Genomic DNA, 26,679 nt, shown 5'->3' with positions numbered 1-26,679 from the left:
TAAATATCTATTAATTGACCAAAAACCTCAAATATCTATTTATTGAACATCAGAATATCTTTTCATTTAGAAGCTTTAGTTTCCCAAAAGACTTTTTCATCTGCTTTTCAAATGAATTAATTCCAGTTTGTGTTTTTGTGCCGGTAGCTTTATTTAGCCTTCCGAATAAAGTTACATTAAAATAAGTTTAAAAATCAAAAACACAAAAGCAGAGAAGTAGAGCAGCTAAATTTAAGTCATTTTGTGATTCTATGTTTTAAATAAATAATGCAGATCTAAATACCAGATTTTATTTTTCTGACTTTAAACATAATCAGGAAGAACTTTATGTGAAAAAATGTAAACAAATACTAGTTTGTTGGGACACTTTAAACTAATTGGTAATTTTTATTTGTTATACGTTTATATAATTGCATTTAGGTGTATTATTTATTAAGGGTTCAAAATGTACTTTGTTTTATAGCTGAAGTCATTTTCTGTTATAATACAACATGCAGATGAAAAAAAATTAGCAAAAGGTTTTTTTCACTGAAACTATTTCTACTCTAACATTTTTCAAGTAAATTTCAGCGCAAGTTTAAGAAATACTTCCAAACTGATCAGAAATGTGTTTGATTACTGACAACAAACTAAGTTAATTTTGATCTGTAATGCAGCAGTGATCACTCTCCTGGCGCGAACTGAGCAGAAACCAACAGGTAATCCAGTTTTCTGACAGATCATGTTGCTCCCTCATGGTCATAATGACGCTCTGATTTTTAAATCCTCTGCATTCTCAGTGTCCATGATTCCCAACCTGACAAAGATCTTCACCGGAGACTTGCTTTACTTGCACTGTAATGGTGATCAGAATGGGAACACAACCTGGAATTTTAATGGCAACCCCAAAATTCAAAGTAACAACCTGAAGATAGCAGCTGCTGCCGCCAACGACTCAGGAATCTATAGATGTACAATCAACGGCCAAACAAGTGACGACTTCAACCTAAATGTTCTTGGTAAAAATAAAGATGGAAAATATGGAGCTCAAACTCCCAAAGATGGCAAATCAATAGTCCACTGATTGTTATGCTGAATGTGTTTATGTCCAACACAGAATACGTTCCCATCGCATCACTTGGCATCAAAACAGGCCAGCCAGTGATGCGCAGGAACGCCAAAGTTCTGCTGGAGCTTACAAACGATGAAGGACTGGAGGGATGGAGCTGCAGAGTCAACCGGGAAAAGAACACCAGAAGAGTTCGACTGAAATTGAACAACGCAAATCCAACATCATTTACCTTTGAAACTACTCCACTGATAGTAAACGAGTCCATCTATTGGTGTGAAAAGAACGGGACAAAGGACAGAAGTAACCAAGTTGTTCTCAGGACCACTGGTAGGGTTAATATCAACTCCATGCCCTTACAAGAGACGAATCAAGTTAATATATGGCTTAAAAAAAGCTTGATTTAGTCTGGTCAGTTTGAAAAGCCTGGCCCACCAACCTCTAAATAAACTGTAAAACACTACAGTGGACCCCCACCTATTCAAGGGCTTTTCTGTGGAAGGTAACTGTAAATTATTTGCAGCAATTTCCCTAGTCAGTTTTCATAAAGCGTATCTAAAATATCGTAAAGTAAAATGCTGCTTGGGAAGCTGAAATATTGCAGTGCAGTGCAACTGGACACGGTACTGGTGCCGTTTGGTAAACCACAGGAATGTAGGCAAGGAAGTTCTTGGAGGTTCTACATTTCCTTGGACATGTATGGCTGTCTAAGGAAAACCGTAGATATTAACTTCTGTGATAGTGCTGAAACGGTTTCCACTGAACATATCAATGCATATTAAGGTATATTTGACCTTTGAACTATAAAATAGGCAGTTATAACTGTTTTTCAGTATTCACAGAGTTTTAGCTATTTGCGGCATTAGACAATCCAAATACTGGGGTTCACTGTGGTCTTATAGTTTATGAATATTAAAGTTTACCAGTGCAAAATAATAATTACCAAACAAACTTTAAATGGTGGAGTATTTTTGGTCTATAATAATCTCCTTTCATTTAATCCTGTTTAACTGTCTTTCAGACAATGAAGTGACTCTGGAAATGTATCCGTTCCCTGCAATAGAAGGACAGAAAATGACCCTGAGATGTCTTGTGTGGGGAACAAAGGAAGTTATCAAATCTGTTTTCTACAAAGAGAAAGACATCACCAAGAGCGTTCATGGAGATACGTATAATATCCCTGAAGTTACTCAATCTGAGGTGGGGAGATATAAGTGTAAAGCCACCTACAGATACAAGGACCAGACAGTCGACCCACATGCATACGATTCTGATGTTCAGGATTTACCTGTTCAAGGTACGTAAACTCAGCCATCCCGTTCTGAATGTCATTGTTATTGTTCTACATATGACAGATGTCGTCTTTTTAGTTTGCTGTTCACTGCTAAGTAATTTTACTGGATCAGGGTATCAGACCAGCGGCTGTTCTTCTCTCCGGAAGCTGCAGTCGATGCTCCACTGAAGGCCGTTGCTGTTAGCTGGGCTTTCTTTTTATCAGCTTCCTTCGTCTGGTTCTGATCTGCTGACATTGTTTGTGTTTTCGGGTCAGTAGTGGTGCAGATGTTGGAGTTCAGTTCTGGACACCAAAACATCAAATTTGGATTTGAACTAAGCTGTTCTTGTTTCACTGAAGTATTGCAATCAGCTGACGAATTTCTATATTTGCCAGTAAATTTGGTTTGCTGTGAGGTTTGAAAAACTTTTGGCCCAGCAGTAACGGAGTCGTTCTGCCTGTTCCAGTTTGTCCCGTCAGAGCGGTGATGTCTGACAGCATGGGGTGCTCCTGTCCATCATGTGACAGACAGGAGCTCATCACGTCATACATGTACTACAAGCAAAATGGTGACTCCTGGACGATGCTCGGTCAAAACAAGCATCCAGACAGTGACGGTATTTACCACTGCAGAGCTGTTTTGGGCAACATGAGGACTTTACCCAGTAACACTGTGACATGTGAGTATCTACTTATGAACCAGCTTCCTCCTGCAGGCTTCCTCCAAGCTGCAAATCTTGCAGTTTACTGTAAAAAGTAAACTGGGTGACAAATTGAGAGTGTGTCTTGGCTTTATTTAATGAAAGCAAGTACACCTCTGTGCTATGTCTGAATTCAGGTGAGTTTCACCGCCTCGCTGTGTGCACACAAAGCCCAGTTTGACAACTTGCTGATCTGCGTCTCCTGGCAGGACACCAATTACATCCAACTGCTATGCTGTTCACACAGGCTGGTGAATAGCACAGCGGAGTCTCTGACTGGGAAAAGTTCAGTTCCAGCATCGGTTGAGCATCAAATAGACGAAGCTCCACATGTATTGCATGTGAATGCAATGTGTCAGTGTCACACCTGATGTTCAAACCGCTTTTGATCTGAATGCAGTATGACTTCACTTGCAAATTAAACTCGGCAACTTTCCAAGTTGACAGTCCAATCTCAGGAGGCTTTAGGAGTTTGACCATGAAAATCCCAACTTTATGAAACCTTGCTACACCCTACATGTTGCTATTCATATGCTGATGTTCCATGTTTCTTTTTCAGATAATCGCAGTATTTCTGGACAGGTGATTGGGATCTTGTTTTTCATCATTCTATTGGGATTGCTCATTTTTGCCGTGGCATTTTATAAGTGGAATGAGAAGAGAAATGCACAAGGTTAGTGCCAGTCTTCTTGTTTTCCACTTTTTGATGATGGTGGTGATGGTGGTAGGAGATCAGACCGTGATCAGTGGGTTGCTGGTTCGATTCCCGCTCTGGTCACCTCTGTCGTCATATCCTTGGGCAAAGCGCTTCACCTGCTGCTGGTGCAAGCGGCAGGTGAAGCTCTGTCGAAGTACAAGCCATTCACCATTCTGCTAACACACACCGTCACATTTCTCTTTCATTATTTTAGTGGACATTTACGAGGAAGTCCCGATGAGGAGAGAGGATGCCAAATATGAGGCTATAAACAAGAGGCAAGTGAAAGAGAGTGAATACGACACGCTTCAACCTGAAGCAGAGGGCAGACAGAAGACGGGTGGCGAATACGAAGCACTGACGCAACGGGAAGGCAAAGCCGAAGTTTACCACACTCTGGGAGAAAACGTAGCGTCGGGAGGAGACGGAGGTTATGAGGCTCTGAAGACTCCAGGAATCCAAAAGGATGAATATGAAACCCTGAAAACCAAGCAACCGGAGGGCGGGACGGGCGCAGGAAGTGGAGGAGACGGAGGTTACGAGGCTCTGAAGACACCAGGAATCCAAAGGGATGAATATGAAACCCTGAAAACCAAACAACCGGAGCAGGAGAAAGTGGAAGAGATACAAGAGGAGAAATGAGAAAGAGGCTCTTAGAAGAATGACGGGTTTCCTTCCACTAGACGGTGGACAGACCCGCCCAAAAACGATCCTCAAGTCAGAAAATCAAAACTTTGATACATTTTCTCTCAAGTAGAAGAGAAAAATACATCCAAACTGTTAAGTGTTTGGTAAAGGCAACTCAATACCGAGTAACAGTTTCCTCACGTCTGATTAATGTGTTTAAATTGATCATCAGACAAGAAAAAAAAAAGTTGTCTACAAATCCTGGATCTACAAATTCTAAAGATTATGAAAAATTATTTTGTTCACAACATAAAGTTCATGAAAACAATATTTATAGAAGGTAACGTACATATTATGTGAGAACAAAGTATTTCTACTGACAGTAATACATACAGTAATACTGTTTACTGTATATTAATTTGACCTATGACACAGCATGTAGAAAATACTATAAAAATTAACTTCTCCAAAGAAAAACTGTAGATTTATGTGTTTCTGAGGTCTTTTTTATTTTTCTTCAGTCAGTAAAGTAACTAGAGTTACTTATTTACTGGATGGAGTAGCCAGAACTATTAACCCATTGAGAGTAACGTTACTTAAAAAAATTATATTACATAAATAAAAGCATGGTAAAACTACTGCTAGAGCTACGTTTTTATAATGTTATTAAAGTAAATGTGAGTTACTTCTCACCTCTTTAAAGCAGTCAGTGACATTATGTACGTAAAAATAACAAGAAAAAACATTCAACATATTTCAGTTCATATAAATTGTGGAATTATGGAGAGAAAATGTTTTTAGTTCACATCTGTTATTCATGTTCATTATTTAAATCATTTAAATTCTTAAATTATGAACAGACAGAATTACAACATTCATTTTGGGAGATAAACAACCAACCAACTAAACGCGTCTGGAAGCAGTTTCCACTTTTCTTCTCATTCAGTCATTTTCATACAACATGTTTTATTGCTTACTTTCATATTTCATGTACTTTGAATTGCAGTAATAAATATTATTTGCTCATCTTGCTTAAACAGATTAAGCTGATGTAACTGATACTTTAAGTTCTGACAATGTTTGCATTATATTTTCAAGACATAACAGCTTCAGAGTAAGAAAATTCACATTTATCAGTAAACCATACAGTTTTCTATCATAAAATGTAATATTACATGCTTCAGTATTAATCTTACCAATTTCTCTTTTTTTTGTTGCAAAAATCAGATTTTTGTAAGCAGTTGTAAACATTTTTACAGTTTTTTATTCAAATCTGCTCAAATAAAAATGAAATAAATCACTTTTCATCTGGCTGTGTTTTCCTTCAGTGATAATAAATGATGACGGTAAAAAGCCATTTAATGTATTGTTTTAATGTCCAACCAGCTGAAACTTTGGTCATTTTGAGCTTTTATTATTGAGCTTTTATATTTCAATACAAATGAGACGTTCACCCTTTTGGAAATTATTACATTTTTAAATAAATTGTACACTTTTAAAATCGTTTTGTATCTGACTCAGTTACTATCATAGACTCCATGTTGTAAACTGAAGTTTTTATGTAATTTCTGAAAAACAGGAAGATGCAGAAATTACCAGAAGAGTTTAGTTTCTTTTAAGGAAAACAAATTCAAAGAACTTTGATTTTTAAAAAATGATGAAATAACTTCAAAATTAATCTATTAGAAAATTGCAAATTAGAAATTTACCTCAATAGCATTTTGAGGAATAAATGGTGAATAAATAGTTACTGTCACTTTCTTACTTTTACAGTTTCTTTAAATCTATTTCCTGTCATCTTGTGTCTCCATTTTCTTTTTGTACCAAAATCCACGTCCATTTTCTCCTCCTTCTTGTCTGTTTTTGCCTCCGCAGTAACAGATTTGTTAAAGTCTTAACTGGGTCACATTGGCGCTTTTGTTTAAAACCTCCAACTTCAGTTTGTGTTGCTCTTCAGTACTTACCCAACACGACGGAGGCAAAAAGCTGGTGAGCTAGCCGGCTAGCATAGTAGCAGCTCGTTAGCCATCGCATGCTAGCCGGCTAGCATGGTAGCAGCTAGTTAGCCATAGCATGCTAGCCGGCTAGCATGGTAGCAACTAGTTAGCCATAGCATGCTAGCCGGCTAGCATGGTAGCAGCTAGTTAGCCATAGCATCAATAATTCAATAGTTCAAAAATCACTTTCTCGTATTTTCAGTTCAATATACTTTCATTTAAGTTCACTCCATTTTATTCACTAACTGCATTTTAATTTAAACTACATTAAGAGCAGACTGTGCTTTTGTGGCAATAAGAAAAAACTAAAATATCAAAGTAAAACTGAATGCAGTCCTTTGAAATCTTGGGTTGTTTTATTTTTGGAAAATATTCCTCACTGTGTAGAGACACAACTAATTGTTGAAAGTTGGTTTAAAATACTAATGTTTTGTACACAGGATTATTTTTAAAACAGAAAAGCACTAATTAATCCTGTTGTTTCTACATATTTCAACAGTTATTTTAATTTTTGATACATCTAAGCAAAACTATGCAATATTTCAAGTGTTGTTGTGTTTTCTTGCTATTCCAATCATTAGACTGATAGAGTATAATGAGCTCCCGTTAGCATGTTAGTCAGGCTTTTTGGTGCTCCATGTTTGATTTCCCAACAATATTAGTAAGACAAATTAAGGGGACTTTAGGCCAGCTGACCACTAGTGTGCAGCCACACATGGGGGCATTAAAACCTGAAGAATGGGGAAGTGAAACCAGTTTCTCATTGAAGCTGAAGTCAGTAAAAAAAAAAAACTGTCTTCATACCATCAAGATCCATTTTCCTTCTTGTTAGTTTTTCTTCCCCATTTTATTTGATTTCCTCTTCTTGCATTTTAATTCAGTAACCATGGCGATGGACATTTAAAGAAAACCAGGTTGAGCAAAAACAACAAAATTATCCGATAACTGCACAAAAATCAACACTTCTACCTTTTATTATACAACATTTCCACATACACAGGATTTTTTTTAAACAGTTCAGTTTCACAAATGAATCAGTTGAAAAATCAAAACGTTTTTCTCTTCACTTCGCTCAGCATGACGGAACCACCCTTTATTTAGAATATGAATATATGAGAACATGCGACTAAAAATAAACTGTGTGCGTTTGTACAATACACCAGTTAATTGATTTATCGGCTCGTTTATGTCAGAGTCCGTCAGAGAGATAAGACTTAATGTGCTGCTGCTGTTTGTGCTTTTCCTGGATCGGGTTTAGATCTGTGCTGACGCCAGACGAAGCTGCTGAACAATAAATAACATAAATAAACATATGACATATAAAACACATTTAACAGAAATTAAAATCATGGATTTGAACGAAAACAGAATTGTGAAGAACCCAAAGTCAGACACTAATTTATGAAGATGATGTTATTTTTGCACAACAATTTTCCTTCAATAGAAAAAAAGGTCAAAGACTTTTGTATTTTCTGTTCATTTTACAAAGTCATTTTCATCTACATCACTACTCACAGATCTGCAACTGTTCACTTCCTCATAAACCAATACTACAGAATACATCATTATTTTGTTGTATTGGCACAATGCTTTTCTTAAAGGATAAAAGATTAAAACCATATTTTGCAAAAACTTTTGCTAAATCTAAATCTAAAAAAACTTTAGATTTAGTCAAATTTTCACCCAAGAGAAATGTTCACGCAGAAACCTGCTGGGTTACGTCTTTAATCCAAACTCCAGGTCAGAAATGACCCAGTTTACCCAGTTACAGAATAAACTACCAGGCGGCCATTTTGAACTACAGACCAACAGCGACCAGATCCGACCTCACATTCAGGATGACAGAAAAGGTTTTGCAGGGTAATAATGATAATGTCACAGTAATAATCACATCACAAAACAACTTTTTTCACTTCTGCTAACGTTAGCTTGTTAGCTCCTAAGTAGTTAGTACAAGCTAATGCTAGCTATGCTAAACATTCAGACACTGACTGAAAAACTGGTCATGAAGTAAATAAAACAACTATTTCATACAGTGCTTTTAACTTTATAATTCAAATTTAACTGTCAGGTAAAGTCATTTTAGGCTTTGTTAGCTTTAATTGGCTCATTTTTCTTTGGTATAATTGTGTTAATTTTTTGTGTAGATAATGTGTAGCAGGTTTACACAATTACCTGAATATTTTATATTTTACTCTTAATTTCATTTATTTTGGTTCTAAATAACATAAATAAAAAAGATTATTGTGATTATATTATATTTATAATTATAACGGAAATGTGATTTTATGACCAAATAAACATATTTGATCATAAAATCACATCCTTACAGTAGACAAATGCTGAATATTACAGTAATATTCAGGACTTAGTTGCCTAAGAACTTTGGCAACTAAATCTTTAGTTGCCAGTCTGCTGGACGTTTCCCATCGTTGGTCTGAATCAATAAATATTTTACTTTGATGCCCAAAACGGCAAAATCATGTTGGTGAAGCTGCGCTGTGCAATAATGACTTATTTTTATATGGAGAATGAGTTCAGTTACTTTAGCTAAAGTTAACCTTTCACCTGCTAATCGGCTAGAGCTAGCTTAGCACAACAATAGCAATCTGACTGAAGTACTGCTCATAAAGTTTGTCGGTTTCAGTTGTTTTGATTTGAAATGCTTCAGGTATGAAATGGATGAATTTCCATTGTTCTGCATATGGAGAACAAAATATGAAATGTTCTGAATTCAAACAGGGAGGAAACGGCAGAAACCACAATGAAGGCGCTGTTGCTTCATTTCCTCTGATGTGTTTTTACATCCAGTTTCCATTTTGTCCCTTTGAACACGTGGAGTCTGGACTCTTCCTGGTTCCTTCCAGACTGAAAATGGCTGTCAGGTAAATGAAGCTCTTGGTGTTCATGGTGATGTGAGTTTCTGTGTAACAAGTGACGAATCGCTACATTTTCCATGGCTTAACCAAACTCTGGATTAAGCATTATTTATATTCAGTTATGTGTCTGTGAGGCTGTGATGTTTCAGTGGATAAAACATCCAATCTATAAAAACTCAAGTTTAAATGACCATCAAACCAATAAAAACCAACCCGGCCTGCCGCTATTCAAGATGGACGCCTCATCTTGAACAACAACAAGCCTGATTCCAGTGACAGTTTGCAAAAGGCTTCTGATTCCTAACTGCAGTCACACAGACACACATTTATCTACCATCCTCACTTTAAATGTCTTCAAAGTTCAAAGGTCGGGCTTCCTGAAAAGCCTCCAGTGTTTCCACGCAGCTGCTGAGCTGTTCGTGTTTCTATGTGAACTCTGACTCGCCTCCGGAAGCGTAGCTGTTGGTCCCGGCCGGCTGGACGTACTCCTCGGTTCTGTCCCAGTCGGAGACCCAGCCGCCGCCGCCTCCGTTGGGGTCGGAGCCCTGGGTGGTGGCGCCGTAGCCGGCTCCTCCGCTGGAGCGGTACAGCTCCTCCGTCTCGTTGGCGAGCTCGTCCTCGTCCAGGATGCCGCACTTCTCCACGCTCAGCTCCTCCGGTTCGGCCCACGGCTGCTTCTCCCCAGACGCAAAAATACCTGCACAGAAACTCAGACGTCTGCACCTGCTAATGCTGAAAAACACAACTTAACGATCGCGCCGTTTCCATTAAATGGAACAAGAAATTAAAATCATGCATGAATAAGCTTGTTGATGTGATGAGTCATTAAAAATCACAATTCAGCCAATCAGAGGCGACGTTAGGTCTTTTTCAAACCCAGGGCTCCAAAAAACAGATCTTCATGTTCAACAAAATGTAACAACCTGATGATTCATAAGTCCTGAATTACAAAGATACTCATTAGCTACTCATCATTGCACATACTAGCTTAGCTACCATACTAGCTTAGCTACCATACTAGCTTAGCCCAAATAACTAAGCTATCGTAATCACAGCTAATCATCATTAGCTAATGATTATACATATATATATATATATATATATATATATATATATATATATATATATATATATATATATATATATATGTAGAGGTCCTAATCACCCACTTAAATCTCATACGCTGCCAAAAGATAATGTTGACAAACAAGAAATGTTTGACGAGTGAGACTCACCATAAATATAACGCCGCCATAATGAACGAGTGAGGCGATCAGAAACACGCCCTGCCACTCCTCCCGCGTCTAAATACAAAAACAATCAAAACTGTTAGAAAGAACTGAAAAGTCACCACTGTGCAGAATAACTTTCTGATTCTCAGAAACTGTTGTAAAAATAAAATAAACAAGAAGTCATTCAGGAGAAGCTTCTTCTGAAACTAGAAGCTTCTTCTTTCTTCTTATTAATGTTGTAATATTTTCCTTCAGCAAATGCAGAGACAAAGGCAGAGAGAGTCTCTGTGGTTCTGGATTTATCTCCTTTTTAGGATTTTAATAATTTATTTCAATCGTTCCTTTTCCAGCAGCACAATAATAAAATATACAAATGCTCTGCTTTTTGTCCAGAATCGATGCACAGCTTCAGGCTTACGGTGGATCAGAGCAGAGGGCTGCAGGGCTGCAGGGCTGCAGGGATGAGACGTTGCTCCACTTTCTAACTTTTAGAAAAAATGTTTTTTACTTTTGTCAAAACTGACAGAATCTGTGAAAACATCGATCTCCTCCTCTCCCCCGAGCTGCCATTTCTGATTGAAGAAATGCACCAAAAACAACCAATCAGAGCCAGGAGGCGGGGCTTAGCGCTGTTAACCAACCCCATCTATGCGCTGCTAAATGTGCTAATGGTGGAGAAACAAATTGAAGTTACAGAAAAACCATTTATCTGGTGTGGGCGTTGAATAAACGGCTAATTAAAGTTAGCTAGTTGAGGGTAGTAGCAAGCCATAACTAGCTAAACAATCCTTAGCTAGTTAGCTAACTCAACCTTAGTATTTACAGCAGGCTGTGCTAGCTGCTGCACAGTAGAGAGAAAGACGTTGAGAGAGAGGGAGGGACAGGTAGTGCCACATGGAGGAATGATTGACAGCACTAAGACCTGCCTTCTGCCTCTGATTGGTTGTTTCTGTTTAGCACTAACAGTTTCACTTTTCACAGATTATCTGTCATAATAATCTGTTACAACATGCTGACAGTTTCCACAAATATGTTTAGAGAATCTTTACGGTTCCTTGTGGGGCGTCACGATCATAAACACCGTTACAACGTTTGATCCGTTTCTTGAACCCGTCAATCAAATAACCAAGAAAACAAGAGACTGACTCTGTATCGGCTCCCACCTTGTTTTTGGTCATGGCGCCCACGATCAGCGGGCACACCATGCCGGACAGCGTGCCCACGCCGTTGGAGATCCCCATGAGGATGCTGGCGTATCGCGGCGCGATGTCCAGGTGGTTGACGTTAAAACCTGAGGACCGTCAGTACCGTCAGAACTTCGCTAAAAATCTCATTAAATTTACGTTAAAACTGTTGGGCAGAAACCACTTCCATTTACTTCAGTAACGTTTTCAGTAAGTATTTTTACTACACTGTACTTTTTACTTGTCCTTGAAAATATTTCTTAATTTTCTTGGTAATGAATGAAAAACAAACACACACACACACACACACACAACCACACACACACACAACCACACACACACAACCACACACACACACACAACCACACAGACACACACTCACACACACACTCACACACAACCACACACACACACACAACCACACAGACACACAACCACACACACACACAACCACACACACACACACACACACACACACACACACACACAAACACACACAACCACACAGACACACACTCACACACACACTCACACACAACCACACACACACACACACACACACACACACACACACACACACACACACACACACACACACACCCCACCACACAGACACACACTCACACACACACACACACACACACACACACTCCTCATGTTTTTATTAAACTTTCATCAGTTTTTTATTGATCATTTTGTTTATTTTATTTTCTTTGGCCTGATTTTAATATTTTCTGTTCCTTTATCCACTTTGGTCCTTAAAATACCAAAATTTCCACTTAATTTGACATTTTGATCCGTCTGTTGATGCACTTTTTAAATAGTAAATGATTGATAATTTGATCAGTTGCTCAGTTCTGACGTTTTTACCAAATGTTTCTGTTTTTGGTCGTTTCTGTCTGAACATTAAAACTGTTTCACCTGAAATGGCGAACCCAGAGAATCCCACCGCCAGAACCAGGAAGGTGATGGCGACGCCCTTCGTGTGCGAGAAGCCGACCACCAGCAGGAGGGTGGCCTCCATCCCGAACCCTGGCACAGACCACAGGTCAGAGGTCACAACAAAGACAAACATTTCAGCCCTGAATGCAGAAAGCCGTTCTCTCATGACTCTGCTTCCTCATTTCTCCGGTCTGAACGTCTCTGAGCAGAAATAGCTGAGCTGCTAACACTTAGTCATGGTTTGGCTCATGTGGCTCGATGTTTTCACACCACAGCTCACACAGCTTTAACTCGGTGATGAGGCTGACTGGAGGCCGAGCGCTTTGAAAACTCCACCAAACAATAAAACAGACACTGCTGCTGAGTCAGCAGGATCAAACCTGCAAACATTCATCCAGAAAAAGCTTTTTCTGTTTGATCTGATCTGAATGCAGGTCAGACTTTCTAATAGACCCAGTAGTTTTGATCTCGTTTCCAGTAGCTGCTGAATCTTGTTCAGCAAAATACAGCAGCGGGATAAAGTTAATAATTTATTAATATGGATGAAAATTATTTAACTTGTAACAAGACATTTTTTCCTTCTGATAAGTGAAATGTCTGCCACTGGAACTCAAACATTTTTATCAATATTAAGAAATGATTCATTAAGAACAAGCTGCTTGGTTCACTTGAAGTGAAACAAAACTAAGATATTTGCAGTAAAAACTGGAAAATTATTTGTTTAGAGTTTGTGTTTTTGCAGTGTGCTGCTGCTGCGGCTTCTGACCTCCACAGTTCATGATCTTTCTGACGTTTGTGGTGGTCATGATCTGATTGGTGCGTAGGTAGTCGGCGATTTGGCCTCCGATGGGAACGATGATGGTCATCACCAGGTGAGGCAGAGCAGAAACTATTCCCACCTGGAGGCATCGACAGGAAGCACAGTCAGTAGAACCGACGGCTGCGGCAGCGGCTGCGGCAGAGGCTGCTGCAGCGGCTGCTGCAGCTTTAAGAAACATTTTCAACTGAACACTCATTTTATCTGGAGGTTCAGGTTTTGACTTTTGCTTCTTCAAACTGTCAGGAAAGAAAACTTTAAGTTTTTATTCACTTCCTGCTGTGCTTTGTGTTTTTTCTGCCTCCTAAAATAAACGCTGTGGTTCCTGAATCTGAATCACCTTGCTGATTTCGAAGCCAAACACTTCCTCAAAGTAGGCGGGCTGGCTGATGAGCAGCAGGTAGAAAGTCCAGCTGCGGCAGAAATTGGCCACTATGATGGCGTAGACCGGCATGGAGGTGAAGAACGATTTCCACGGAGTGTTGAACTTCTGCAACAGCAGAACGCTCAGCGGTTTAACATCTGCAACATTTCTCACATCAGATGCAATAATTAGCAGGACAAGATCGACCAACTGAAACCAGAACTGTAGTCAGACTGCAAACTTAACGAACAGAAGCTTCAGAGCTGCTGCTGCTTTTATGACTCAGAGGAAACCGTCTGAATCGGTTCCTGCATTTAAAAGAAAGAAGAAAATCTTCATGATGAAGCGATTTGGCTGGAATTAACTGATGTTTTGTTGCATATTTTTCTGTATTTGAAATTTGTTTGTTTTCTATGACAGAGAACTAAAACCAGGCTGAGAAATAAAACAAACTGCAGGAATAAAGTTGGAACATGAGGAGAAACGACAAAATGCTGCAAGAATAAAGTCGTACAACAGCAGGTTGAAATGAGGACAAAGTCAAAATAATACAAGAATAATGTTGAAATGAGGACAATAAAGTCACAATGTTACAAGAATAAGGTTGTAATAATAAGAAAAATAAATTGAAAAAAATTCTAATAAAATGAGAAAAGTAACAATGATGGGAGAAAAATCACATTGATACAAGAAAAATGTCAAAACAAAACCAGTTGCAATGTGAGAAACATAATATGTTTTATTATCTGAATGAAATTAAAGCAATATGCAGAGGTTCAGTTTCTTTCTGCTCCTTTCATTCATGATTTCTGTTTCATATTCATGTTTATTGTGAGTGAATGAAGCAGAGGATAAAATGTGAATGTCTGCAGCTGCTAAGTTTTACTCTGAGTCACTTGGTGACCGGCGGCCATGTTGAGAGTGGCGGCCGGCGCGGCGTCTCACTGACCGTCACCGTGTGCTGAGCCGACTCGCCGATGCTCTCCTCGATGTACGTCCGCTCCTCCTCCGTGATGGTGGGGTGAGCCGCCGGACTCTCGTACGAAACCAGGATCCAGAAGCAGTACCACATGACCCCGAAGCTCCCTGAGGTCAAAAGGTCAAGACAGTAATATCAACAAAACACAGGCAAATTCAATTTAACATTTTACATCGTACATATTATACTCCATATAGGTTGAATGAACTGAATGCCAATATCACTAACAGATGTAATAGGTGTAGGACGTCTGTAGGCGATCTTCTTCATATGCTCTGGAATTGTGTACACTTGCAAACCTACTGGAATAATGTAATACTGATAACATCAACAGTTTGTGGGCTTCCTTTAGATCCTGACCCCAGGATTTGGATACTTGGAGATATTAGGTCCTTGAAATTGAATTTTTGCAAGAAATACTTTGTTTTGTTAACGTCATCCGCAGCAAAAAAATGTATACTTAAAAATTGGAAAACTATGGAGCCTCCAAACAAGAAGCATTGGATCAACGAACTGTTGTCATACTGCACTCCTGAAAAAATTCTCCACTCGATACGTGGGACATTGGCGAAGTTTGACCAGATATGGACTCCCTTCCTGGACATCCTAACTAGATTGGACCTGAGAGACTGATCTGTATTGATTTTTACTGTCTTGTTTCGATCTTTCTAATATTTTTGTTGTATTCTTTTCTTTTAACTGTGGCCTTTCAAAAAATGAATAGTGCCAAATGTAATACTGCTATATGTGTTGCTACATGGAGAGAGGGGGGGTTTTATTTTTAGAGGGGGGAAAAAAGATAAGAAAAAATGTTGTACATTAGATGTGGATTTTGTTGGATATGCATCCTGAATAAATATATATATACAAAAACAGGTCAAGACAGTCACAGGTCAGTTTGTGTTCAGGAATCAGAAAACATGTCAGTATAAAAGCATTTAATGAGCTTCTACATATAAACGAAACAATCTGCCAGTGGAACCAGAACTTATTAAAAATCTACAGAAAACAAGATCAAAAGTTACTTTTATGTTTTCTTACTTTGTACTAACATTGAAACCAAAAATACTTTGTATGATTTAGGTATTTTGCAGTGTTTGTCCTGCAAACAGGGGTTTTTTTCAGTGTTTTCAGAGGGGCCAGGGGTCAAAGGTCGCCTACCGTAGACATAGAAGACGGAGGACCATCCTGAGTACTGGACCAGGATTCCAGCCAGCGGCATGGCGATCACTGCGCCCGCATACGAGCCTGCAGAACCACAGACACGCATTAATGCCTCAAACTGAATCAGCAATAAATCTGTTCATCACTTTATAAATGAAACAATCATTTTTATTTGCAGGATTTATTGCTTTTCTCCTTCTACTGGATGATAAAAGTCTTCAGTCTGCTGCTTTGGCCTCAAATGGCTCTTATTTTAAAAGATCGTTTTGTTTACAGTGACTTCATAATTCATTTTATTTGTGGTTTCTGTTGTTTTATTTATTTTAGATGTTTAATAGGTCTTCCAGTTTCTGTGCTAAATGTTCCTCACAATGTAAAGTGTAATGATCTTTGAGAATGCTTTCTCACTCATGTTACTGTAAAATGAGTTAAAATGATAACAACATTATCGTTTATCACCATAACTTCTGGGATGAGTCATAATCCAGCAACATTTATGTCACATATGCAGCAGTTTTAATCAACAGCTGTGTTGGATTCCAAGTTACATTATTGTGAAAATGCTTCATCAGAGGGAACAGTAAGAAGCAGCAGTGTGATGTACGGCGGGCCCTGAACGCACCACAGAAGGCCGTCGTGGCCAGGCGGCTCCGTTCCAGCGGCGGGGCCCATTTGGCCCAGATGCCGTGGCAGGCCGGGTAGGAGACGCCCTGCCAGAGAGGCGGGAGTTAAACACCCAAAGCACAAAGTATTCACACGTCTTCTGCACGTTCACAGTTTGTCACATGACAACCGCAGTTTGATGGACTTCAACTGTTTCACATCAACAGGCAGAAACGACCGCAAAGAAAAGATCCGACAAAACTAACTGAAAACTTACCTGCTGATCATATGAACAACAGGATCTTAAAAGTTACTCACTACAGACTTTATCATCTTCCTTCAGTTCTATAATGATGGAAAACGTTATAGTTATTTCTTCTGTAATAGTTTTTCTTTTGCTCCTGTTCTAGATTTTATTTCAGGGTTTCAGAGTAAAGAGGGACAAATTAACAAACCACATTTTTAGATTTTTATGTCTAAGAAACTCTGACAGCAAACACATTTGGTTTTACTTTTCACTCCAACAAACATCATTAAATGTTCAGGTTGTGAGGTGACAGAGTTCTTAACACTTTCTGGACCAGAATGTTTCTCCGTACCTCCACCAGGCCCTGAAAGATCCTCACGATGATGACGCAGCCGAAGTGCATCCGCGCCGCCGTGGGGATCAGCATGTTCAGGCAGGAAGTGGCGACGATGGCGAAGCCAAACACCCTACACAGGCACACAGAGGTCAAAGGTCAGGGGGAAAACACCCAGAAATGTGAACAGCAGGAGGATGAGCTGACCTGTTTGCTGCAAACTTCTGACAGATGAAACCTCCGGGGATCTGCGTGACGATGTAACCCCAGAAGAAGGAACCGTGGATCATCCCCACCGTCTCTGGATCCCAGGTGAACTGAGCTTTCTGAGGGGACACAAACGCAACACACTCACATTTACTGAGGGGACACAAACGCAACACACTCACATGAACTAATATTTAATCTTTAAAGCTTCATGCGATGTGATGAAGATGTGATGAAGATGTGATGAAGATGTGATGAAGATGAGTTTCAGCTCTGAATCTCAGGTGAAATTAGCAACAGAAATAAAGCAAAACATCTAAAGTGGAGCAACAGTGACACCTGCTGTCTGTTCAGCAGTACTGCATCTCTTTAGTTGGTGGAGTTCTTTAATTTTGTGAACATTATTTATCTTCACTGTCCCCCAGGAGTTCCCAAACTGTCCCCCAGGAGTTCCCAAACTGTCCTCTGACCTTTTCAGTCACATAATTGGAATTAAACAGAATCTCCAGATTGTTTGAATAGAAAAATAGTTTGACTCTAAAAATCAGAATAGAATTGAAACGTTGAAGAATCAAAACTGAGAACTGGACCAATGAAGAAAACAATATTGTTATTAACAATCGGCATGCTGTAACTCACCACGATGACCTCCTTGTTGTCCCTGAAGACGGTGTGGCTGTTGACCATGCTGACGATGGCCACGCCCAGGTTGCACCTGATGCCGAACGAGATGCAGAAGCCGATCCCGGACAGAATGGCGATGATGTAGCGGCGGGGCAGGCCGAAGCAGGTGCAGTCCACCACCGGCATCTCCTTCTCCTGCACCAGCTCCGGCCGGCCCTCCGCCGACAGCTCGATGGTTTCGCCATTTTCCTGCTTCTTCTCCAGCGCCCTGCAGCAACAGAGACGTTTCCGTCATTCGGCAACAAAACGCAGAACTCCACAGTTCAGCTGCAGGAAACTTATAGAAACGGCTCCATTAGAACAATGAGTAACAGCAGAATTCAGATTTTAATATTCTGCTAAAGCGCTAACAGCAGAGCTCATTTTTAGCAATGTTGCTAACCTTGAACTGAACTTCCACTAAATTCAGAGGTGAGCAAATTTCCAAACACTGCACTCGAGTCACTATTTATTTTTGCTCAGCTAAGAGTAGAAATCAGAAATGACTCAGGAGTCAGAAAGTAGAATCTGATGGTTTATCTGTTTAAAAACTGGTGGTTTGTGTTTCTGTCAGGCTGAGTGGATTTTCTGAGCCTCACCAGGGAAACACCAGCAATTGTTTCTTACTTCTCCTGCAGGTGTTAATATATTTTGGTTTTTGTTTTGCACACAGTTATTATCTCCTGACAGAAGCGGCTCCTGGCGCCAGAGAAGGTGTTGGAGTTTACACCAACATGTTTCGACTCTTCGTCACGTTTCCTGAGAAGCTCTGACCTTTTTCTGCCTCCTGTCTGCAAAACATCAAATATGAATCCAAGGAGCCATAAATGAAACATGACACACTGAGCAGAAACCTCTTCATATCACCTCCAAGCATGAACATACAAACTATGGCATGAAAACGTTTTCACTTTCTTTTTTTATGTTTCAGATCAACTCATTTTAACACCAGATCACAGCAAAAATCTGATTTTCTTCATAAAGCCGCCTGGCAGTGTGAGAAAAGCTTATAAAACTGATAATTGGTTGTTCCACATTAAACATGCAGGATTAGTGATAGTCTGTAATAATCTGTAATTTGTTTTTATTGGACTGATGTCCAAACATCAGGGACAAAATCGATACGTTGAAACTAAGTTTTTGTACCTTTTTTCAAGTTTAACTGTTCAATAACAAACTAAAGTAACATTTTATATGATTGCAGACAGAAACATGAGACATGACAGGCCCACAGCTGTGGATTATCTTCTCATCTCGTTTTGCCTCTTGATGTTTGTGCTTCCAGTTACACTGCTAATGCAGAAAAGTCATTAATGAATAAGAGTCTGTATTTATTCATTTGTTCTCCCATTTCCTCATTTGAGGACCTGAAATCAGCTTTAATCGCTCCTCGGTTAGCCTGGACTCTTCAGACTCTGGTTTTCATTTAGTTTTAGTTTTTCCCCTGATCTCTAGTTGTTTTTTTTTTAAAGATTTTTATGTCCTATTGACAACAGTGGCGGCCCCAAGAGGGGGAGCAGAGGGGCCCACAGCCCCTAAGTGAAAAATGTCTCTCTGCCAAGAAAAAGACGTTCAGGTCATGGAAAGGCATCATAAAGACATAAATGTAAAACCCAATACATAAATATACAAATTAATAAGTAACTTTTTTTTAGTTTTGTCCCTTGAAAGTTTTAAGATTTTCTGGGTTCCCTTTGTATCTCAGTTATTTCTCTTGATTCTGTCTTCTTGTGTTCAAAAATAAATTACTTTTATCAACTACATTAATCCTCTTTTGTTCCATTTAGTCAAAGTTATCCACATGATTTATTTTGATGCCAAATAAATATATAAACTCCATTGAATTATTTCTTTATTTATTCCTAGCAAATTATTTTTGAGGACATGCATTTTGTTTTACGTTCTAGTGGCTGAAGGCGTCGGTCATGATGCTGCTTTTAGTTTTTCTGTCTGAAGACGCTGTAAAAACGAAATGTCAGATCTCTTCAATCAACTCGTAAAACGGAGAAATAAAAGCCAGAGTTACTTTCAGTGGTGATGAAGTATTGATGATTCTCCATGTTAAATTATTAACAGGCTATCTCTGGCCCACTAGGTCTATTTTTGTCCGGGCGCGTCCCTCTTCCTCCTTCCTGCCTCCTCCTCATCTTCACTTGCCTTTACAATCCAAGAGTTTCTTTCTCTCCAACAGTCACTTCCTGGTCTGTGTCCTCCACAAAAATACAAATATTCACCTTATTATCATGTTATTTCACATTGTTCTGCCTCTACCAAACAGACGTTGGTAGTTTTAATAAATAAAAACAAGGTAATAATATTCAGAAATAAAGAAATGTAACTTCTCTAGTTCTCAGCTTTCCTGGGTCGACTGCAATAAACAAACTGTTGTTTTGCATAAAGTGCAGAACTTTAATAATGCTTAATAAATATGCAAATTTCTGACTGAAAAACATAATTTTATGCCTCATTTTATCCATTTGTTACATGTTGGACTCGTATTTAAAAATTAAATATCAGCTTAAATCTGATTTCCAATTGTAATTGATTTGGGTTTTAAATTAAGTTTTTAACATTTTTTCTTATAATTGAGATTCGTTTTTATTTGGATTTTTTCTGATACATTTTAACTTTAAATTACAATAATTTTATTTGTACAATAAAATCTGTCATAAATCATAGATGATTTATGTTGTCATCCATTAATTTTCTTTCTCCCTGGTGAGGAAACAGACAGAGGAGGAAGCCGGAGAACCCAGAGAGGACCCGCCATGAACAGAGAGAACCCGCCATGAACAGAGAACCCGCCATGTACAGAGAACCCGCCATGAACAGAGAACCCGCCATGTACAGAGAGAACCCGCCATGAACAGAGAGAACCCGCCGTGAACAGAGAACCCGCCATGTACAGAGAACCCGCCATGAACAGAGAACCCGCCATGTACAGAGAACCCGCCATGAACAGAGAGAACCCGCCATGTACAGAGAGAACCCGCCATGTACAGAGAACCCGCCATGAACAGAGAGAACCCGCCGTGAACAGAGAACCCGCCATGTACAGAGAACCCGCCATGTACAGAGAACCCGCCATGAACAGAGAACCCGCCATGAACAGAGAACCCGCCATGTACAGAGAACCCGCCATGCATAGAGAACCCGCCATGAACAGAGAACCCGCCATGAACAGAGAACCCGCCATGAACAGAGAACCCGCCATGTACAGAGAACCCGCCATGAACAGAGAGAACCCGCCATGTACAGAGAACCCGCCATGTACAGAGAACCCGCCATGTACAGAGAGAACCCGCCGTGAACAGAGAACCCGCCATGAACAGAGAACCCGCCATGTACAGAGAGAACCCGCCATGTACAGAGAACCCGCCATGTACAGAGAACCCGCCATGAACAGAGAGAACCCGCCATGTACAGAGAACCCGCCATGAACAGAGAACCCGCCATGTACAGAGAACCCGCCGTGAACAGAGAGAACCCACCATGAACAGAGAGAACCCGCCATGTACAGAGAACCCGCCGTGAACAGAGAGAACCCGCCATGTACAGAGAACCCGCCGTGAACAGAGAACCCGCCGTGAACAGAGAACCCACCATGTACAGAGAACCCGCCATGTACAGAGAACCCGCCATGAACAGAGAACCCGCCATGTACAGAGAACCCGCCATGTACAGAGAGAACCCGCCATGTACAGAGAACCCGCCATGAACAGAGAACCCGCCATGTACAGAGAACCCGCCATGTACAGAGAGAACCCACCATGAACAGAGAGAACCCGCCATGTACAGAGAACCCGCCGTGAACAGAGAGAACCCGCCATGTACAGAGAACCCGCCGTGAACAGAGAACCCGCCGTGAACAGAGAACCCGCCATGTACAGAGAGAACCCGCCATGTACAGAGAACCCGCCATGTACAGAGAACCCGCCATGAACAGAGAACCCGCCATGTACAGAGAGAACCCGCCATGTACAGAGAACCCGCCATGTACAGAGAACCCGCCATGTACAGAGAACCCGCCATGAACAGAGAACCCGCCATGTACAGAGAACCCGCCGTGAACAGAGAGAACCCACCATGAACAGAGAGAACCCGCCATGTACAGAGAACCCGCCGTGAACAGAGAACCCGCCGTGAACAGAGAACCCACCATGTACAGAGAACCCGCCATGTACAGAGAACCCGCCGTGAACAGAGAGAACCCACCATGAACAGAGAGAACCCGCCATGTACAGAGAACCCGCCGTGAACAGAGAACCCGCCGTGAACAGAGAACCCACCATGTACAGAGAACCCGCCATGAACAGAGAGAACCCACCATGTACAGAGAACCCGCCATGAACAGAGAGAACCCGCCATGTACAGAGAACCCGCCATGTACAGAGAACCCGCCATGAACAGAGAACCCGCCATGTACAGAGAACCCGCCATGTACAGAGAACCCGCCATGAACAGAGAACCCACCATGAACAGAGAACCCGCCGTGAACAGAGAACCCGCCGTGAACAGAGAGAACCCACCATGAACAGAGAGAACCCGCCATGTACAGAGAACCCGCCATGTACAGAGAACCCGCCGTGAACAGAGAGAACCCACCATGAACAGAGAGAACCCGCCATGTACAGAGAACCCGCCGTGAACAGAGAGAACCCACCATGAACAGAGAGAACCCGCCATGTACAGAGAACCCGCCGTGAACAGAGAGAACCCGCCATGTACAGAGAACCCGCCGTGAACAGAGAACCCGCCGTGAACAGAGAACCCACCATGTACAGAGAACCCGCCATGTACAGAGAACCCGCCATGTACAGAGAGAACCCGCCATGTACAGAGAACCCGCCATGAACAGAGAACCCGCCATGAACAGAGAACCCGCCATGAACAGAGAACCCGCCATGTACAGAGAGAACCCGCCATGTACAGAGAACCCGCCATGTACAGAGAGAACCCGCCATGTACAGAGAACCCGCCATGAACAGAGAACCCACCATGTACAGAGAACCCGCCATGAACAGAGAACCCACCATGAACAGAGAACCCGCCATGTACAGAGAACCCGCCATGTACAGAGAACCCGCCATGTACAGAGAACCCGCCATGAACAGAGAGAACCCGCCATGAACAGAGAGAACCCGCCATGAACCCGCCATGTACAGAGAACCCACCATGAACAGAGAACCCGCCATGAACAGAGAGAACCCGCCATGTACAGAGAACCCGCCATGCAGAAAGACTCCTGGTTGGGAATTGAACCTAAAGCTCCAGATGTCATCCATGTTCATTTGAATTTTTTCCATCTCCTCCATCAGCCCGGTAGGAAACTACAGATGAAAACTAGCCTCTGATAAAACCTGACGTGTTTATGTGAAAGATAAATAAATGCAATTAAATAAATAGCTAGAAAACAAAATGGCGGCTGGATTCTCTCTGAAACACGGAAATGGAAAACAATCCAGAATTTCCTAAGATTATATCTTCAAAGACAGAAAAGTTAGTTAATCGATCAAATGACTTTGAAACCATTTCCCTCCTTCCAGCATCATCACAGCAAATGAAAGACAACAACAGACCAACTGGAACCAACTGGAACCAACTGGATCCAGATGGCCCCAGCTGGACCGGCTGAGCTGCAGCCTCCCCAGCGCTGCGTGCGGCGGGCGGAAGTGACGGCTGCAGGGCTAATCCCGGTACCTGGGCGTCCCGCGGTGGGGGAGCCGCGGGGGGGCAGAGATCGGCCCAGGTGGACATCCTGGGGATTTACGGGCCGACAGCTTGGAGAGGAGAAGCTATTTCTGGACAGGATTTAAGAGTTGAGACGCTGCATCAAATCCCAGGAGGGAGGAAGGCGAGTCCATCCATAACCTCCAGGCCCTCAGATTCCTGAAAATGCCCCGGACCTTTCCCCTTTGCCCCCACACTGTAAAAAACAGCCTCTGAGTTACAATACATGATGTAGAATCACAGCAGAAATGATCAGAATGTGAATGTTTGGGGAGGAAACAGAAAATGGGAAAAAACTATGAATAAAATTACAAAACGTGTTCTTTAGTTATTCTTAATTTTGGCACATATTTTTATTTTTTTATCTTTCTTTCTCCTCTCAACTCCTCTCTTTTCCAATACACAAACATCAGTGACCCTTGAATCAGATTTTACAGAAAAACTAAATAACAGAAACGCAAATCAGTCAATTCCTGCAAAAAACTAGTTGGTGCATAAATTTAAAATTTATTTTAAAAAATAAATAATGAAACACTTGTGCCCCTAAAATAAATAAAATAAATATTTGAACAAACAGAAAGTTTATGTTGTTTTCACAGTATGTGAATATAATCTAATTTATTTCTTAAAGCTACAAATAGTGGTACAAAAATAAAACAGAAAAATATTGTAATTGTCATTAACAAATAATTCTGTTAAAGTTTAATTCAAATATCAGAAAAACGTTTTAAATACTAACTTTGTGACTTTATGTTTTTGCACAAAATAAAACGTATTTCTGTCGATTTAACAGATGATTGTTGTAATTCAGCTGTGATTTCAATCACTCAAACTTATTTTACATATTTTTACTTAATGTCACTCATTTTCACAGGAAGCAACATTTTTTACAGTGTTGAGGTTTTCACAGAGCTTCAGCCTTCATGACCCAGCATCAGATTTCTGCTGCTGTTTAGTCATAATCTGTCATTAAATCTGCTAATCTGCAGCACAATCCTGCAGTTTATGTATTAATCCAAACCTAAACACTCTGAGTTTTAACGCAAATAGATTTCATTTGTGTGATAAACCTGCAGACGGTGTTTAAGCTGCTGCAGAATAAAGCAGCAGAAATTGATCCACAAATCGATCTGAAGTATCATCTTTCGCTGAAAGGACATTTCTGCCTGCGATGAAACCAGATTCTGTTCCTGGATCCCAGCAGGAGGCGGCGGATCATTTTACTCCAACCTGCAGGTTGGAGCTTCAGTTTGGACCAGAAATGGACCAGAAAGTTCTGGAGTTGGAGCGTGAATGCAGATGTGTCAGATAATCCAGGCTTGAGGACATCCTGATCTGCTCCGCTGCTCTGATGGGTCAGACGGGCCGGCCAGAGGCATACGCAGTCCAGACTGAATTCAGTCAGATGAGCACAAGTTTGACCAAATGTGACAAATTAAAGGTAATAATTTAAAATCTGAGGTGGGAAAATTATGAAACATCAAACTGGAGAAAGAAAACTAAAAAATAAATCATTTGTAACATGTCAAACTTCAATGAATAAATTTAAGATATTTAAGCTTAATTTGATTATTTGAAACAAATCAAGTTGGATTTTCTTTGAAAGGTTATAAAACACTTAAATGCATCGATACAGAACAGAAAAGGATCAATAAATCTCTGAATTAAACTTTTCAGAACTAATATGAAAATCAAATATAAAAAATATTTTAAAAATCAAAATAAAACTTTGTCTGAATCTGTCATATTTACATGATGAAATAAATTAATGTTAATTCATATTCATAGTTCCCTTTATGAAAATAATCACATGCTCTAAATTGCCTCTTTATCTCGTTTAACAGAAATGTAAATCCTGTCAGGAGAACCGGGCGCCCTCAGGCAGCACTGCGCCCAGGGCCGCCGCCACATCGGGCCGGCCCTGTGCGGATCGATAACTGATCGTTTTCTGATCAGTTTCTGCATTCAGAGGATCGACCTACCCGTAAATCTTCCCCAGAGTTTTTGCTGCTGCAGCTTTGAACCTGTCCGGCCGGATCTCCATCCTCACGGTCCGGTCCGGTTCGGAGCGCACAGCCGAACCTTCTCCTCTGCTTCCTTCAAAACTCCGCTTCTGTTCACCTGATCATCAGATTCCTTCCAGTTCTCAAATCTGAGGCGGCTGTCCCGGGATTCCCTGCTTTCTACTAATCAGAAATACATTTTAGAATCATTTCCAGCCCAACTTTTCCTCCGGAACCACTCGAACTGGTTTCACTGTGGTTTGGGTCGGCGGCGGTTCCCTTGCAGGGAACTTGGTGGAGGATTCATGGCCGCCTGTTCCGCGGTGCTGAACAGATTACCGCCGCTGCGCTAATCTCCAGAGCGGCGGAGGAGCAGAACATGTCACTTCCTCCCGAACCGGGCTATTCTGGGCGGGAGTGGACCCGGACCGGGGCGGAACCGGACCGGGGCGCGCAGGACGCAGCGGGCCGAACCGCGGGACGCGCTGCGCGTCATGCGCCCAAGAATCAACTTTAAACTGCGTGAAAACGCAAAAGCAACGTGTTTACCGCAACTTCATCATTTCTGCTGTTACTGGAGCAACTTTGTAAAAACTGATTTATTATCTGGATTTTTTAATCACTGAATGATAATTAATCAATTATCAATATGAGTTTCTGTTAAAGTTTCTTTAGGTTTTCATTGAAACTGATTTGGAAACATTTCATTTTGCCTGATTTATTTTATTGATTTATATGAACTATTCTAATTTTGATCCTTAAAATACCAACTTTATAACTTTATACTTTGTCATTTTTCAATATTAAATTATTGATCATTTGTACCAAATACTTCTTTATTCTTAGCTACTTTTCACTTTCATTTAATTAAAAATATCTAATTCTCAGAATGTGTTACTATGACGACACATTGAAATTATTGTGTGTAAAAAAAGGAGAAAATTTCCTCCAAAAATCTCAAACATTTTGGGAGAAAATGACCTTTAAT

The 26,679-nt window shown here is 40.6% G+C and overlaps 1 protein-coding gene across 1 annotated transcript; it reads right to left on the bottom strand.

Moving 5' to 3' along the window:
* Positions 1-7,301: 7,301 nt before the first annotated feature.
* Positions 7,302-26,071, bottom strand: LOC129377639 (vesicular glutamate transporter 1-like). The gene is made up of 13 exons (XM_055057734.1): positions 25,671-26,071; positions 17,935-18,187; positions 17,296-17,414; positions 17,107-17,221; positions 16,527-16,614; positions 15,902-15,988; positions 14,711-14,847; positions 13,738-13,887; positions 13,347-13,479; positions 12,560-12,670; positions 11,618-11,745; positions 10,454-10,526; positions 7,302-9,919 (listed from the first exon to the last, which is right to left on the bottom strand). Exons 1-13 carry the CDS (start codon positions 25,730-25,732, stop codon positions 9,648-9,650), a joined length of 1,728 nt encoding a protein of 575 aa, XP_054913709.1. The 5' UTR covers positions 25,733-26,071; the 3' UTR covers positions 7,302-9,647.
* Between the last annotated feature and the right edge of the window lie 608 nt (positions 26,072-26,679).

Source organism: Poeciliopsis prolifica, unplaced genomic scaffold (assembly GCF_027474105.1).
Source record: "Poeciliopsis prolifica strain line A6 unplaced genomic scaffold, Auburn_PproV2 SCAFFOLD049, whole genome shotgun sequence".
NCBI classification, from domain to species: Eukaryota; Metazoa; Chordata; class Actinopteri; order Cyprinodontiformes; family Poeciliidae; genus Poeciliopsis; species Poeciliopsis prolifica.
The sequence above is the reverse complement of the archived record's forward strand: the minus strand, read 5'-3'. Positions and strand labels throughout refer to the sequence as shown.